The following is an 18,159-nucleotide window of genomic DNA, read 5'->3' on the forward strand; positions in this document are numbered from 1 at the left end:
CTTTATAATGGCCCCATCAGAAGTGGGACTGAACTTCAACCAAAAAAAATGGAAAAGGGAATGTGATTGCTCTCATAAAAGATGAGGTGAAGTAATATACAAATGTGGGCTATGAGTGTCATTGTTGCTGTATGTATAACTGATGTAATTGTGAACATTAGAAAATCTTAAATCAGGCACATTTCTCTTCAGGCCATGTATATATATATATTTAAATATATTTTTATTGATTTTAGAGAGGAAGGGAGGGGGATAGAAACATCAATGATGAGAGAGAATCATTGATTGGCTGCCTGCTGCACGCCCCCTACTGGGGATTGAACCTGCATCCCAGGCATGTGCCCTTGACCAGTATTGAACCGGGGACCTTTCAGTTTGCAGGCTGACTCTCGATCCACTGAGCCAAACCGGCTAGGCTCTTGCCAGTTTCTTATGTACGCTTGTGGAAGTATTTTGTGTGTATGAACAAAATAACTATTTTGCTTATTTTTTTCTTAATGCAGTCTATGTGTAATGTATGTAAAATCTAAAGCCTCTTTAAGTGTAAAGTAGCAGTTCTAAGTGATAAAATATTGTGTAATAATGTGAGTGGTGGTGTTTTTTTCTAGTGGCATATATCAGGGCATCCTATAATTTACAGTATTTTAGAGTCAGTGAAATAGGTTGACTTGTGAGTCTGTTTTTTGTTATTAATCCTCATCCAAGGATATTTTTCCCATTGATTTTTAGAAGGAGTGGAAGGGAGGGAGAAACATCAGTGTGAGCGAGAGACAGCGATTGGTTGCCTCCCACATACACCCTGACTGGGACCAGGGATCAAGCCTGCAATGAGGTATGTGGCCTTGACCAGAATCGAACCCGAGACTCTTCAGTCCGTGGGCTAACCACTGAGCAAATAGGCTAGGGCCTGTGAGTCATTTTTGAAACCTTGCTTCACTAATATCTGTGTAGACCTCTTTGTATCTCTGTTTACTGGTTGGTAAACACGTAAGATTGTACAAGGATTAAGTGCGTTATTACATTTAAATCAGTTTGAGCGCTGCTTATAAAGTGCTATGTAAGTATGAACTGCTATTATCATTGTTAACGTCTCAGCAACATTAGCTAGCTACTCTGTCCCTGAAACATTTTTCTTCCTTTTGTACCAGTGGTAACAGACTCTTGATTTTTTTTGTTTGTTTTGCTCATCATATCTTTGCTACAGACCCATGCCTGAGCTTTAGATCTGTGTTTTCAGCAGTCTACTTGGCCCTTGGAGTTTTTATAGATTTCATACTTCTTTTCATCATATCTAAAATTGAATTTGATTTTCCCTTTTTCCAAAACTCTGACCCTTCAATTTCTTATTTCCTTATCTTAGTTTATTATACTATCATCCACCCAGTTGAAAACCAAAACTATAAGAGTGATCCTTGTTTCTCCTTATCATACACTTTTAGTATGTAATAACTAAATCCTCTAAGTTTTACTTCCAGTTGTAGTAGGCAGTTCGGCGTTGTAGGAAATAAGCCTCTTGTGATCCACCTTCAACACAGTCAACTTTTAATGGAACCGGTCACTGAATTTTCCCAGGGCAAACAATGTAGGGAGGAGGGAAGAGGATGTAAGAACAAAGAACTGTGGACATGAGCCAGCATCATGGTGGAAACCCCCAGACTCCTGTCTCAACTAGACAGGGAGGTGGAGACAACTAGAAAAGGCCTCAGCCCAATTTTTTTAAATGGCCCAATGGGAGACAATAAGACCTAGGTGATGTACGAGGAAACTATGTATGAGGAAACTGGTGACCCATAGTACTTAGCCTATGGGAACTGGAGGAGGGACTAGATAAGCCTGTGATCGATACTGCATATGTGCCTGTACAACCAGACACCCGCTCTCGAGAACGTATTAAAAGATTTGTTTTCACCATACTCTGTCTCTGAGTCTGTTATTTGCATTCGGACAGGTGAGCATTTCTCACAGGCATGAGCAGGGCAGGAACGAAGGGCCAAATGCAGAGGGTCACCAGGGCAGAGAGCCCTGTACCTAGCAACAGGCCCTTGCAGGACCACTCCCTTAAGTATTAACCCCTGGAGATGACATGTAGGCTTCAGCTGTGTTTCAGCTCCAGGCCCAGAAAAGCAGCAAAACCAGGTGGAGCAATGCCATGGCAGACATCAGGACCAGCTGCAATGACTAATGACCTCCTGCTCTGTCACCGTGCTATTTTGCATACATTATGTATACCTTAATAAAATAGTTTATTTAAAAAATGTTTACTAGGAGCTGTATAGCTTCTGTTCATTTCTTTTCCTTTTATATGTTAGAAATGCATTGGAGCCACAAGGGAAAATTATAAAAATCAGGACTACCAGTGGTCCCATTTCATGTTTAGCTGAGTTGGGAGAAGAAATTATAGAAAAGCAACTTTGCAGCTGTCCTCTCAAAAAAAGTAGTGCATTGATGCCAAACAATTCTTCAAGTTTTCATCCAAAAGACTTATTTAGCCTCCCTGGTCGTTACAGTCATTAAAATGAATAACATTCTGGTTTTTGTGTTTTTTTAAAAAAAATTTTCATAAATGAGTGTTTATTCCAATAATGCCGGCAGTATGGGAGAGCAGCTGGTCATACACAAAAATCTGCTCTACCCCTCCCCATAAACCAGCTGTTTATATTGTGTAGAAGGACAAAGATTACATTGGAAAGTAACAATTAGGAGCATGGGAAAGTAGGCAAGGTATAATAGTTATAGGTTACAGGCAGTGTGGGCTGGATTGAGTGGCATAGGGTGGGTGACTCTGGGACTAGGTTGTTAATCTTTCCAGAATGATAGGCAGTTCTCCGAAAAGGAGGATGGACTGCCTTCTGATGTTGGCTCCCATGTCCCCAGGGGGATAGGGCTCTCAGCCAGGTTAGAATGTGCTTTCTGCCTTCAATTTAAACTTGATCTTTTAAAAGTATACTTTTGCTAGAGCCAGTAAAAGGGAATGAATTGGGGTGCAAAGGAAAAGAGGAAGGAAGTGGCTAATGGTAAAGTAGAAGAGTGAGGCTGCAGGATCCTCCAGAATGAACTCTGGGCCTCACCATAGAGACTGTCTCAGAAAGACAGAGTGGAATAGTAGGCAAACGGTGGGGTAGGGTCCTCCTGCTCCATCAGACCTCTCTTCCAGCCTCAGAGTGAACTTTGTAAGGTGCAAAACTGACAATGTTCCTGCCCTGCTTAGGACCCTTAAAGACACCTGACTCTCTGATCATGCTGGGAAGACCCAAGGAACAGCAGCTTACCTAAAGGTTCACTATTTGTAGGGGCACTGCCAGCCTGCCTGTTTCACTCTAATGAAGTCATACCATCTAGAAAGTCTTAACTAATGGTTGCCTCACTGCTGCACTGTTTCCTGTGCCTGCACGTAACAGGTGCTCATCTTTAGTGAATGAAGGAAAGGGAGCCTGTTGTTTATTTTTAGAAATTACTTTCATATTAGACTGAAACAGAACTGTGAATACATTTTATAAAAGAAGGCTTTGAAAGCAAGGGTTTTTGTAATGTTGTTAGAGGAACAACATCCCCTACTTCTATCCAGGATATTCTCATATATGTAATTCTGAGAGATATATTCTCATTTTACAGTAATAAAATTGAGAGAAGTTAAGTGACTTACCTGAATTAATACCACAAGTAATTGGCATAAGTAGGATTCAGCTCACATCTATCTGACCCCAAAGGTCATGCCTTTTCTAATACTATTTGTCATCTTTTGCCATTTTCCATGTCTTCCTTATAGCTCAGTCTTAAGTGGAATTTGAATTAGTTTGTGGGGGCATGGAATTGGAGTTCTGGATTGTGGAATAATTGGATGTTTGAATTAAACTGTGGAGGTAATAAAGGATAATTGTATAATGGAAAAATTAAGCTGAAAAATCTTTGTCTTTAATTCTCCATTTTCTCGGCAAATAAAGACCCTATTCTAGATCATATAGAATGCTTCTTTATAATAGATTTCACCATGGTGGTTGTATTTTCTTGAGCTATTCTAGTAAATTTTTCATAGAGTGAAAAACCCATTTTTCTCAATTATAATTTGAGGGTAATGAGGACAAAAATAAAGACAGGGCATAAAAATTAATAACGTTGGTTTACCATTTTACTAACCAAGACAATTGGGGGCAATCTAGAAGGCAGCTTTTCTAATTTGTTACCTTCTCCTCCCTTTCTCCAGACTTTAATCCTATCCTTTAATATCCTCACATTTTTGGTTATTTACTTCTTTGTGGTAAAGGTATATTGTGGAAAGCAGTAGAAACTTTGAAAGCATTGATGATTTGCAAGATCTGATTACTCTTGTTTTACTTAGAAATCTTAGGAGAGAAATGGAAATCTGTAGTTATACTTGTGGCTCCTTAAATTGGTCTGTGAAAGTCTAATGCCTTAGATTTTTATTTTAACATTAATATCTGTGCATACTGGACAAAATATTTTATAGTTGCTAAAACTGTATACTTAATCCTCTACTACAAATACCAGGGTGATAATGATTTTTTTAGAGCACAGGAAGATATTTCTCATTATGCATATTTATAATTAATTTTAATTTGGGGATAAAATTATCTTCAGAAATATATGAAATACTTTAATCTCAAGTATAAAAAATGATAGTAAACAAACCAGTACTAATTAGGATGTTTAATTTTGAAATGCATAATGTTTTTTATCTTATGCTGTTATTAAAAGATAAAATTAATTAGGAGTCATGAAACTTAAAATTTAGGTTTTAAATTGTATGTTTTTTTCTGTACTTAACATTCTGTACTAAAACAGTTTAGTATAGAAAAAGAGTAAAAATAGTATCTTCTATTGGGGTAGGGAGAGGAAACAAGACTAAGAAGGTAGGTTCAAAAGCAAAAATTTATTCTTGAAATCTTGCCAGGCATACTTTCATAAGAGTAGGTAATACTGTGTTACTTAGGTAAAAATATGAAATCCTAACCAAAAAAATGAAAACATAACTTGTATATTAAGGCTTTATATTTTTAAAAGTTGAGAAAGGGGGAGGATAAACTATTAAAAATATAGACTAGAAAGATGCTAGTATAGGTCAGAAAATATAAATGGAGAACCCATTTGCAGACAGATACTTGTGAACATTAATGTGAATCCCACTGAAGGGTTTTCTGAATCACCATTGATCAGCTCTGATAACAGATAGAGAGATTAAGTGATACTATTGATAATAAAGTACTTTGAGAAATAGTGTAATATGCAGCATAGATAGATGGTATGCAAATTTAAAATAAAAATGTTTTAAAAGTAGGCACCCAGGAGCAGGTCTCTGTGGCCTACAGCTTCTCTGCAGGCAACCAGTTACCTGTGGAGATACCCAGAGACAGACTCTGAGACTGAAGAGAGCAAGAGAGAGACTGGCTGTGGCTTTGAGGGCAGATAGGCTGGCCAGAGAAGCAGAGAGCTAGGAGCCAAGAAGAATGTTTTGCTTTCATACAAATCTGATTTCATTAAACTTGCTATTATATCTCAAAAAACAAACAAAAGTAGGCTGTTGCCATTGAAGTAAACTAAGCAGAAAAACAAACTGAAGAAGGCATTAGACAATTCTAGGGAAGCAATTAGGCTTCAGGAATTTTTATGGAAAGGGAAGGGAAGTTAATTAGCTGCTTAGAGCTTTTACCATAATATTTCAGTTTACCATCTGGGTGGATGGTGTAATATTTCAGATATTTAGATATTTAGAGTTGTGCCTAATTCAAGTGAGAGCTTGAATGGCTCTCACTTAAATGGCTTTTATTGACGCCGATTTTTCTATTTATATGGATAGAGCCCATGTAATCTGGGGGTATAGTATCTCAGTGTAGCCTACAAATGAATAGATTTATCACTTTGTACCTAACATACATGAAGTTGGCAAATAAAAATGTCTGCTGTTTTTCTCTGAACATCCCTATAAAGTCAATGGCCATTGTACTATTGTTCAAAGTAGTTTTATTTCATTGAAAACATTGAAGTGAAAAATATTTAGTTTTTTTGTTTTAAATATTCTTAAAACTGGCTAGTTAAGTCCTAGGAAAACACAGACTATTATTTTTACTAGAGCAGATAACCAAGCTAATGAAAGAGGGGGTTTCAAAATTTTTATAGATAATACTTTATAATAGGTTTTTTCTTGCTGATATAACTAACATTTATTTTCTGTTTATTTTTAAGACGAGCAAAAATCAAATTAAAGTAGATCTTGTAGATGAGAATTTTACAGAATTAAGAGGAGAAATAGCAGGACCTCCAGACACACCATATGAAGGCAAGTACTTTTTTCTGTATCAAAATATTGTGCGTATTAGAACTTGTCTGAAACATTAAATCAGAATAACTTAAGCATATATTATAAATTAAATGGAAGGTAATTTCATTTGGCTTAGGATATACAGCAATTTTTAAATAATAAAAATAGATACTTATCTGGACTTATTTTTCTTACTGAATTTTAGCTAATTTTTTTATTTACCCAAAATAGATTCAGTAGAGTTGAGTTACAGGTTATATAGATTAGAATTTAATAGTATAAGTTAAGCCTCTAAATTATATGGACTATAGACTTTCAGTTACCCTTTCATATGGTATCTATAATAAGCCTTGCCTTAAATTTCTGACTGAAAAAATACTTATATATTTTTTAAATTCCTCTCCCCTGTTTGTCACTTAGCATTTCATTCACTCATATGTCTTCTTATAGGATGTATTACAAATACTTGATTTTTTTATTCAGGAAAGCTTTGAGTGATTGTTTCAAGATATATAAAAAAGAAAAGAGGCAGCTTTGCTGAATTTTATGTTCACAGACTAAGTCTCTAGCTACTTTAGACCATGAAATTGGGTGATAAGATACAGAAAAAAGCTTTATAGCTTTTTATTTCTTCATTAGGCACATCTTCAGTAATGAATATAAATTTGGGTTATGTAGCATAACCAAGGTTCTTGCATATAATAGGCTTTCAAATATTTAATAGAAATCATATAACTATTTGTAGTATTAACACTAACTGAGTTTTTACTTGTTAGAGTTTTGCATGTCTCTTTTTCATTCAGTTTTTACAACAAATCTTATGAGGTAAGTACAGTTGTCACTGTTTCATAGATGAAGAAACCTTAAACTCAGAGAAGTTAAGTAACTTGTCTAAAGTCATCTGAGTGGCACAGCTGGGATTTCAGTCTCAGCCTTTGACTTCAAAGCCTATATTTCTCATCACTTTCCTGTTTGTTTTTTAATAAATCAGGTTTGACTGAATATTAGAAGTGGTGGTTGTGTCTACTTTGAATGTTGTGGTTCTATAATCCTAGAATGAACATTTACCTCAAATTTTTCAGAAGAATCTAATATAGTACTAGAATATTTTTGTTTTTATTTAAAATTTTAAAGACCCTAAAATGTCTTTGGTATAGCTTACCAAATCTTAAATAATAAAATTTTATTTTGTTTTCTAGTTCATATGAGTCATTTTTAGATATTTAAATTTTTATATTATTCATTGAGTGCCTCCTATATGTCAGCCCTCAATCAGATGCTTTCATGGGAGCTTTTCATTTAGTCCTTTTGATAATCATTAGATAATAGATCTTTGTTATCTTATAAAAATCAAGTTCTTGTCTTAATAGCAGGTGTTGTATGTAATGATATGATATTCAGTTGGCCCTGCATATCTCCAGGTTCTACATCTGTGGATTCAACCAACTTCAGATGAAAATATTTGGGGGAGGAGGATGTTACATTGTTGCTGATGTATATTATGTAGTTAGGTGTATGGTGGTTGTGTCTATACTGAACATGTACAGACTTTTTTATTGTCATTATTCCCTGAACAATATAAATACACTATAACAACTATTTGCATAACATTTACCTTGTATTAGATATTATAAGTAATCTAGGGGTGATTAAAGCACATGGGAGGATATGCATAGGTTATATGCAAATACTCTGTCATTTTATATGAGGGACCTGAACATCTGCGAATTTTGGAAGTTTGTATGTCCTGGAACCAATCCCTTGTGGATATTGAGAGATGACTATACTAGCTTTTTTCTGAAGGCAGACATTATAAATATTCTTGAATTATTTTTTTTAGGTTCAGATATTTTAAAGATAATAGGGCAGTAACATCATTCTAGAGTTCTTTCAGTAGTTTGATACATATAAACAAGGTACTTCCTGAACTAAATTAGATAGGCAGAATGTTCTCTACTTTCTTGGCAACCCTTAAGAGAGGTAGATAAATTCAAAAAATTGGGACATAGACACTATTTGTAAGATGATTAAGTTATAAATATAACATTCTTTGCTAATTAGAAACAAGTTTGGTGGTTGGTTTTTAAGTGCTTATTTCCACTGCTGCCACTATATGAGACATAAATATTTGATAAGATTAGTTTTAATGTTTTGGGGGTATATATTTAAGATAGATTAAATTATATTTTTATCATAAAACTGTTGCAGAGAAGTATTCACTTTGTTTAGGAAAAGCATCATTCAAAGGCATAAACATATACTACTTTTTAAAAATATATAAACACGGGTAAATAGTTTGATAATATTTATTGCAGGCTCTCACTAGTTTTTGAGATTTTTTTAAAAATCTCAATTTAATAACTAAGGCCAAAATTTACCTGTGGAATGTTAAGTTGTTTATAATCATTGTTAAATAATGAGGCAGCTATTTTATGCAGTGTTAAAAGTAATCAGATTGAGAAGTAGAACACCCATGGAAAAATTACAGTATTATACGTGTTACTTAATTCTTGTTTCATAATGGCTCAGTGGGAAAGGAGCAATTTAGTTCTTGAGCCTTTTTCCCTAAGAGTTGTTTTGAATTTATAGAATTATTGTTATTTTTAAAAAATCTCGTCCCTTACCATCCCTTTGGATTAAGTTGAATATAAAAATGATAAAATTTTAATATTAAGTTATTCAAAAAATAAATGTTTTCTAGGGAAACCTGTTATAATATGAATAATCCTATATAATAAAAGCCTAATATGTAAATTGACCAAATGGTGAAATGACTGGTTGCTATAACATGCACTGACCACCAGGGGGCAAATGCTCAATGCAGGAGCTGCCCCTTGGTTGTCAGTGCGCTCCACAGTGGGAGCGCCATTCAGCTGACCGGGATGAGGAGCTGCTCCTGCAGCAGGAGTAGCCCCTTAAAGGGCGGGTCCACAGCCACTCTGGTAACAGGGATGAGCCGCACTCTAACAGCGGCCAATTCTTGCAGGCCACGCCCCCTATTATCAGTGCACGAATCTTGTGCACAGGGCCTCCAGTGTAGTTATAAAGCTCCCTTACTTGTGTTGCTCTGATGTATACCAAATAATGCTATGATTAGATATTGAAACTTATCAGATAATAATTCAGGACAAAAAGAATAATTCAAGACAGAGCATATTAATAGGATGTGGGAGTAGAAATAGGATTGGGGACTCTAGGATTCAGCATTATTTATATATCTGGGCTCTCATACTACTCTTAATAGATTTTTTTTGGACATTCATGAAGGAATAACTTTATATAAAAGGTTATAGAGACACTAATCTGGAAATAAATTAGAAAAAAAAGTAAGGTTCTTAGGAAAGAAAAAGAACCTACATATTTTTCAGGCCAGATTTATTATGCCTGTATTTGAAGCTAGCATTTATAACTGAACATAAAGAGTTATCTCTGTATTCACAAAATTTCTTCAAGTACTCATCTCTTACCTATCTTATTTTTTGTTTTGACTACTTTCCTGTATATTTCACTGCTGCCATATGCTTTTTGATTCGGGCATACAGTTCCAACTCATGTATCAGTTACTTTGGGACTCTATTAAAAAGAATTAGCAAGAAAAGAATTGGAACCAAAAAGGGCTTGAAGAAACGGGAACCAAGTGAATTGCTCTTTTATTTTTCCGAGATCCACATTCACCTATTTCTAACAGTGGAGGAGGAGGATTTGAGAGAATTCATGATATACTGAGAGTTTAATGTATGGAATTTTGAAGTTAATATTGCTTCTAGCACATAGTTTTTATTTTACTTTTTTAAAAAAAAAATATCGTTTGTATTGATTTCAGAGAGGAAGGGAGAGAGAGAGAGAGAAACATCAGTGATGGGAATCATTGATCGGCTGCCTCCTGCATGCCCCCTTCTGGGGATTGAGCCTGCAACCCGGGCATGTGCCCTTGAGTGGAATTGAACCCAGGACCCTCAGTCCACAGGCCGACGCTCTATCCACTGAGCCAAACCAGCTAGGGCTTACTTTTTATTATGGAAAATTTCAGATATCTATAGAAGGCAGATGGTATAATGAATTCTTCATATAGTCATCAGCCAGCTTTAAAGTCTTTCAACTCTTGGCCAGTCTTTGATCTGATCATTCCATGATTATTTGAAGCAAATCCCAGGCACAATTTTATATGTAAATATTCTGGTAGCACAGTTTTATTTGCTATAGTTTCAAATAGTGAATGTTCTATTTTAATGAATCTTAGAATTAGGTTCTTTAGAGTTAATATTCAAATCCAGCTTCTCATCCAGTGCAAGACTTTTTACCCTTTAGAGTTTCCTGAGAGGCTGTTATTCTCCCAGGTATGGGAAGCTAGATAAACTTTTTAAAATATGTATTTAGCCAGAACCGGTTTGGCTCAGTGGATAGAGCGTCGGCCTGCGGACTCAAGGGTCCCATGTTCGATTCCCATGTACCTTGGTTGTGGGCACATCCCCAGTAGGGAGCGTGCAGGAGGCAGCTGATCGATGTTTCTCTCTCATCGATGTTTCTGGCTCTCTATCCCTCTACCTTCCTCTCTGTAAAAAATCAATAAAATATAGTAAATAAATAAATAAAATATGTATTTAGCTGCTAATTGCTCAAGATAACTTCAAAACAGAATGTTGCTTTCTATTTATATATTACTGGTCAGAACAACCTCTTTGTAAAGCTTTGCATTTTGTACACCAATTTAGAGACAATAGTTTTGTCTTCAGGTGTACCTGTTGTTGAATTTTGTTTTAAAAATTTAGCACGCAACGTTAACATTTAATTTAGGGCACAAGTTAAAAGTTTGGGACATTTTTGCTTATGAGAGAACCAGCTAGAAATAGATTCTTTCCATTTATAGCATAATCTATATATCCTTTACCTCTGTACCATCAATGCCTTTATACCTCCCTGCTTTCTTTCTATTTTTCTTTTCCCTACTCCCACCCCCCAGTTATTTAGCAACTCTTGTCAATGTGGACTAGAAGAAACAAATAGAGACAGAATCTGTACTGCTTAATTATCCCAATTAAATCTTTGGCATTGGATTGTCTGTGGGTTTAATGTATTTATCTATGTCTAGCCCTATTATTCACTGATAAGCTAATATAGTTGTATAAAATGGGTATTCTGTATGCTTTAAATTAAAAAATTATGCGTTTGATTACTTCCTTTTTGGGTTGCAACTTTAAAATGAGTTTGTAATTGAATATAAAATACTACATGTTTTGAAAGTTCTACCACAATATTTGGCTTTACATGTTTCAGATGAGCAGTGTTCTTATCTTTCTGTTCTCCCATTTTTTAGGAGGAAGATATCAACTAGAGATAAAAATACCAGAAACATATCCATTTAATCCTCCCAAGGTATTGTAAGCCTATTTTTGTGCATGAACTTCTAAAATATTTCTCTTGGCCCATTTAACTAATACATATATTTTAGTGCTTATTAAAATTAGAGTGTTTTGAGTTGTTGACTATGAAAATTTAATGTGGACAAGATTTCAGATAATGGAAGACAGCTTCTAGAATTATGATGAAAAGCAAGCTTACTCAGGCAGCTAATAATGGCTCTAGGCAGGAATAATAGGAGGTGCATCTGACAATGGCTTAAATTCTAGGTCTGGAAAAACTTGATGTTCCTAGATGTTGGAGAACTCACACAAATTATTTTTTTTATTTCTTTTTTAAAATTATTATTATTATTATTATTATAAAGGTAGTTTGTTGTACAGGAAAGTTATATAGTGAAGTAAAAAGAAATAGAAAACAAAATTTCAATATGACCACTTACAGATGTTCACTGTTTTCATCTTATGTTTGTGACTTCATTATATATATATTGATTTCAGAGAGGAAGGGAGAGGGGAGAGAGTTAGAAGCATCATTGATGAGAAAGAATCATTGATCGGCTGCCCCCTGCACACTCCCCACTGGGGATCGAGCCCTCAACCCAGGCATGTGCCCTTGACCAGAATCTAACCTGAGACCCTTCAGTCCGCAGGCCAATGCTCCATCCACTGAGCCAAACCAGCCAGGGCTGTGACTTAATTTTATCCTCATCCTGGTTAATTTTTATCTTCATCTCTGTTACCATCCACTGGATTCAATCTAGGTTGTCAGTATTATCATTAGAATGAGTAAAGAAGATTTAGTGATAAGGATGACTTCATAGTCTAAATCTTTTTAATGGAAATGAGTTAGAAATAAAAGTCCTCAAGAGAGCCCTAACCGGTTTGGCTCAGTGGATAGAGCGTCAGCCTGTCGACTCAAGATTACCAGGTTCGATTCCAGTCAAGGACATGTACCTTGGTTGCGGGCACATCCCCAGTAGGGAGTGTGCAGGAGGCAGCTGATCGATGTTTCTCTCTCATCAATGTTGCTAACTCTCTATCCCTCTCCCTTCCTTTCTGTAAAAAATAAATAAAATAAAAAATAAGTAAAAATTTTTTAAAAATGTAAAAAAAAAAAGACCTCAAGAGAGACTATTTTCAACCACTACATTTTTACTATTGAATGATAGTAGCAGCTATCACTTGCTTTGTACTAAGAATTTTACATGCCTTTTCAGAAATAGTCTTTAAAATAGTCCTAATAAATGAGGGAATTTAGGCTAGAACTCAATAGAAAAATTTCATAAAGCTCATGCACTCTATTTCCACGATCCTGATGGAGTAAGGACAAAAATCCCTCAGCGAATATGGCTATACCAAGAATAGTCAACCAGAGTTTAAATCTTCCTTTTGCTTTTTAACTGGTTTTGTGATTTTTTAGGAAGCAAACTGCTGTTACCTCAGTTTCGTCATTTATAAAGTCCTCTCATAGAATTATAAAGATTAAAGGAGTTAATCCATGTAAAGAATTAAATTCCAACAATTCTGTGAAACATTTTTAACATCTCTGAAATCAGGACACATCTTTCAGTGGATGGTATGTCATAATTTAATTGGCAGAATTTTCTTCTTAAAGGGTACATAAAATTTGTATTTAATACTGATGATATTTGAGATTTAATGAAAGGTAATATTTATAACAGTGCCTGTGTAGAGTAAACACTCAGAAATATTAGCTAGCATTAACCATTGATCACCACCCTAAGAGGTCCTTGAAGTCATCTGTTGTATTCATTCTGTAGCATTACTTTTTTTTTTTTTTAATATATTTTATTGATTTTTTACAGAGAGGAAGGGAGAGATATAGAGAGTCAGAAACATCGATGGGAGAGAAACATCAGTTGCCTCCTGCACATCTCCTACTGGGGATGTGCCCGCAACCCAGGTACATGCCCTTGACCGGAATCGAACCCGGGACCCTACAGTCCGCAGGCCGACACTCTATCCACTGAGCCAAACCGGTTTCGGCAGTAGCATTACTTTTTAAAAAATATGTTTTTTATTGGCTTTAGAGAGAGGGGAAAGGAGAGGGATAGAGAGATAGAAACATTGATGAGAGAGAAACCTTGATCGGCTGCCTCCTGCGTGCCCCCTACAGGGGATCAAGCCCACAACTGGGGCATGTGCCCTGACTAGGAATCGAACTGGTGATGGGTTCATGGGTCAATGCTCAACCATTTAGCCACCCGACAGGACATGTAACATCATTTTTAAATGCAGTAGCATTGACACTTAAATTTTTTCTATAAATTGAAATTCTCATACATTGCTAGTGGGAATGTAAAATATTGGTAGGTGCTTTGGAAATACTTTGATTAAGATGGTAAAAGTTGCCGAAACCGGTTTGGCTCAGTGGATAGAGCGTCGGCCTGCGGACTGAAGGGTCCCAGGTTTGATTACGGTCAAGGGCATGTACCTTGGTTGCGGGCATATCCCCAGTGGGAGATGTGCAGGAGGCAGCTGATTGATGCTTCTAACTCTCTATCTCTCTCCCTTCCTCTCTGTAAAAAAATCAATAAAATATATTAAAAAAAAAAAAGATGGTAAAAGTAGAGTTTTAACCATTTGACCTAACAACTCTACTTCTAGGTTTCTAGTCAGTAGAAATGAAAACATATGCACACAATAATTTGTACAAAAGTGTTTATACCATCACTGTTCATGATAGTCAAAAAGTGCAGGCAGCCTAAATATCCATCAATTGAATGGATAAATAAAATGTAGTGCGTCCATATAGTCAAATGTTATTTGGTTATAAAAATGAATGAAGCCCTAGTTGGTTTGGCTCAGTGGATGGAGCATCGGCCTATGGACTGAAAGATCCCAGGTTTGATTCCTGACCAGGTCATATGTCCAGTTGTGGGCTTGACTCCCAGGAGGGGGTGTGCAGGAGGCAGTTGATCAATGATTCTCTCATCATTGATGTCTGTCTGTCTGTCTGTCTGTCTCTCTCTCTCTCTCTCTCTCTCCCCCCTCCCCTCCCCCCTCTCCTTCTCCCTCTCTCTCTGAAATCAATAAAAATATATTAAAAAGACAAAAATGGAGTGAAGTACTGATATGTGGTACAAGATAGATGAACTTTGAAAAGAGTATGCTAAATAAGAGGTCTGGCAATCATTGATATGAAACTTTGGAAGAACCAAATTCATAGAGGCAGAAATAGATTGGTAGTTGCTTCAGACTTGCGAGGTAGGGAGGAATGGGGACTGGCTGATGAGAGTTACATGGTTTCTTTTTGAGGTGTGAAATGGTAAAAAAAATTCTATTGTGATGGTTGCACAACTCTGTGAATATACCGGAATCCATGAAGTTGTGCACTGAAATGCTCTCAATAAAAGTGTTTCATTATTAACCTCTAAAGTCATTATTATAGCTTTAAAGTGATTGTATAGCCCTGGCTCTGTTTTAGGCACTATTAGGTATTATTTCACTTGCTTAAACCATAAACCTTCTGACATCTTCAGTAGTAATTTAAAATTCTGTTTTCCAATATAATTTTGAACCAACTTTTGTTTTAAAGTCACAAAAGGCTGTAATGTCTGAATTACTGAAATTCTGGCATAAGAATTATATTTTGAACTCAGTGGTAAAATTTAAGATGATGTGAATATTGAGGTTATATCTGTTATGAAGAAATGTTTGTTGTACATAAGCTCTGTATAGCCTGTCTTACTTGACCTGCACTATATTTGAGAGGGATACTGTTTATTAGCCTTGTAATAACAGGATTGTCATTATGTTAATTGTATGTGTATTCGGTATGAGGCACATTAAATACTCGGATGCTCTTGTAGACAGGAGAGAGAAAGAAAGGTGTGTGAAGGCCCCAAGGCAAAAAGGAAAAAATCAAACTTTTTAGAAATACGACTTCTGGAGCAAATGCAAGGAATATGATGTAGAAGTGAGATTTGAGAGATAGGTAGGGCCACTTTATGAATGTGGGCTTGCACAAAAGGAATGAGAAGCCATTAAAGGGCCTTAAATAGAGTAGTGGTATGAATCAGATTTGTTTTAAAGGATTCTCTTTGGTTTCAGTGTGGAGAATGGATTGTAGGAAGCAGAACTGAAGGTAGTAAAGTTAGCAAATTGTTCAGTAACCCAGATGAAGAATGATCTATAACAGCGGTTCTCAACCTGTGGGTCGCGACCCCTTTGGCGGTCGAACGACCCTTTCACAGGGGTCGCCTAAGACCATCCTGCATATCAGATATTTATATTACAATTCATAACAGTAGCAACATTACAGTTATGAAGTAGCAACGAAAATAATTTTATGGTTGGGTCACAACATGAGGAACTGTATTTAAAGGGCCAGAAGGTTGAGAACCACTGTCCTATAACGAGATGGTGGTTCTGTGAATGGAGAGAAGTAGATATCGTTGAAATCATTAAGATTATTTTAAGAATAAAAAAGGATCAAGGCATGGAAAGTATCCATTAGTTTTAGGTGTTTTGAAGCCATTAGTGACTTAAAGTGCTTTTTCAAATGGCATATATGTTAGTGAGTAAGTAGCTGAGGAAGTTAGAGATAAGTAGAATAGACAAATCCAAGTCATAAGGAAAAAAAGTGCAAGTTGTTTAGCCTCTTTCCTTAGCTTAGATTTGGAGCATATATTAATGAGTTGATTTTTTCATTGATTTCAGAGAGGAAGAGCGAAATAGAAACATTAATGATGAGAGGGAATCATTGATTGGCTGCCTCCTGCACACCTCACACTGGGGATCGAGCCTGCAACCCGGGCATGTGCCCTGATCAGGAATCGAACCATGACCTTCTGGTTCATAGGCTGACACTCCACCACTGAGCCACACCAGCTGGGCAATGAGTTGATTTTTTTGATTTTTAAAATTTTATTATGTATTGGTTCTAAGATTAGAGACTTAGAATCTGAAATCAGAGTTTATGAGTTTGTACCTTGTTCTATTGCTAACTAGTTGTTTGATTTTGGATCAATATGTTAAACTCTAAGCCTCAGTGTCTCTTCCATGCCTGGCACATAATAATAGGCAGTTGAATTCTTTTTTAAAAAGAATTTGCTAAAAAAAATTACTACAGAAAAATTAGGAGCAATCTTACAGCCACTTACTACTTGTGCTTCCATTTACTACTGATTTTGCTCACTTTTTCTTTCAAACTTATTCTACATCTTACTTCACACTAAAAAAGTTTGTTTACTATCTGAGAACACCTAGTAATGGTTGGGTTTCTTTAAGGGCGGAGCATTTATTAAAAGGTTTAAAAGGAATGTATGTCACTGACAACTTACTACTTCAGTGCTTTTTCTTCTATACCACTCCCTTCTCTTAGGCAAAATGATGTAAGTATGGGCACTCTTTTTAAATATGAGGATTTCTTTCTCTTGTAATTCTATTTAAACTATGTGGGTTTTATTTCTGTTACTTAAAAATTTGTATGCTTTATATTTTTAGGTCCGGTTTATCACTAAAATATGGCATCCTAATATTAGTTCTGTCACAGGAGCTATTTGTTTGGATATCCTGAAAGATCAATGGTAAGAGATTTTCAATTTACCTTCTCCCCTCTCCCATATAAATTCCAAGACTATATTTGGAGTGTTAAATGAGTACTGCTTCAAAGCATAAGCTGTATATACAGAGGTGGGCAAAAGTAGATTTACAGTTCATATGGTAAATAATACAATAAATAATAATGTAAGAATAAACTGTTTTGCATATGCATAACTGTAAGCCTACTTTTGCCCACCATGTATTACAGTTTCTCTTATTTTGGCATTGACTTTAAGATTTATGTAGTAAAGTACATAATTGAAAATGTGTTATAATTGAGATCACAGTCTATATTTTAATACAGACTTATTAAGTAATGTCAGATGCTAGCTTACCTCTTGAGAAAAGTCTTGGACTTCATTTGTTATTTTGGTAAATTTGATTTTTTGTTGTCTTGAAGATATTTGTGAAGACTAAAAAAAAGTATTGAAATAATCAGCTCTGACTTAGATGGTGTTACCCAACAAAAATGTGAAAATTTGTGATAATTGAGCACAGTTTAAGTTTCAGATTCCAAGAAGAAATACCTTTGTAGGAGATATCTTTATCTGCACAGTAATTTATAGTACTTTAACATATTTTGTCTGATTTTATCTTAACATAGTATTTTAAGAGTTTTTACTCTGACCCAGGTCTGTTATGGCTCAGTTGGTTTTGCATTGTCCCATGCCTCTAGAGCAGGGGTGGGCAACTCCTGGCACGCGTGCCAAACATGGCACACCAGTAACTTTTGCTGACACTCGAAACCCTCTCTTATAATCTTCCATTTACAATTATTTTATTTTTAATTAAATCTTTATTCAGATTATTACATTAGTTACTCTTTTTTCCTCCCATAGCTCCCCTCCACCCGGTTCCCACCCCACCCTCTGCCCTTACCCCCCTCCCCACTGCCCTCCCAAAGGTGTGCAATTTTTGTCCAGTCTCTTCCCGCACCTCCCACACCCCTTTCTCCCC

At 35.8% G+C, this 18,159-nt stretch overlaps 1 protein-coding gene across 6 annotated transcripts in view; it reads left to right on the forward strand.

Moving 5' to 3' along the window:
- The window catches only part of UBE2K (ubiquitin conjugating enzyme E2K), a 54,857-nt gene that overhangs the window by 13,668 nt on the left and 23,030 nt on the right, over positions 1 to 18,159 (forward strand). For 2 of the 6 annotated variants that reach the window (XM_015561022.1, XM_015561023.1), the window contains exons 2-4: positions 6,199 to 6,292; positions 11,589 to 11,647; positions 17,104 to 17,186. In XM_015561022.1, coding sequence (XP_015416508.1) covers positions 6,199 to 6,292; positions 11,589 to 11,647; positions 17,104 to 17,186 — 236 coding nt within the window. Of the gene's footprint in view, positions 1 to 1,590; positions 1,888 to 3,766; positions 3,861 to 6,198; positions 6,293 to 9,811; positions 10,010 to 11,588; positions 11,648 to 16,923; positions 16,992 to 17,103; positions 17,187 to 18,159 lie in introns of those variants that run through there. The other 4 variants (XM_015561024.1, XM_015561026.1, XM_015561027.1 and 1 more) reach the window with 4 other exon arrangements.

Source organism: Myotis davidii, unplaced genomic scaffold, assembly GCF_000327345.1.
Source record: "Myotis davidii unplaced genomic scaffold, ASM32734v1 scaffold235, whole genome shotgun sequence".
Classification (NCBI taxonomy): domain Eukaryota; kingdom Metazoa; phylum Chordata; class Mammalia; order Chiroptera; family Vespertilionidae; genus Myotis; species Myotis davidii.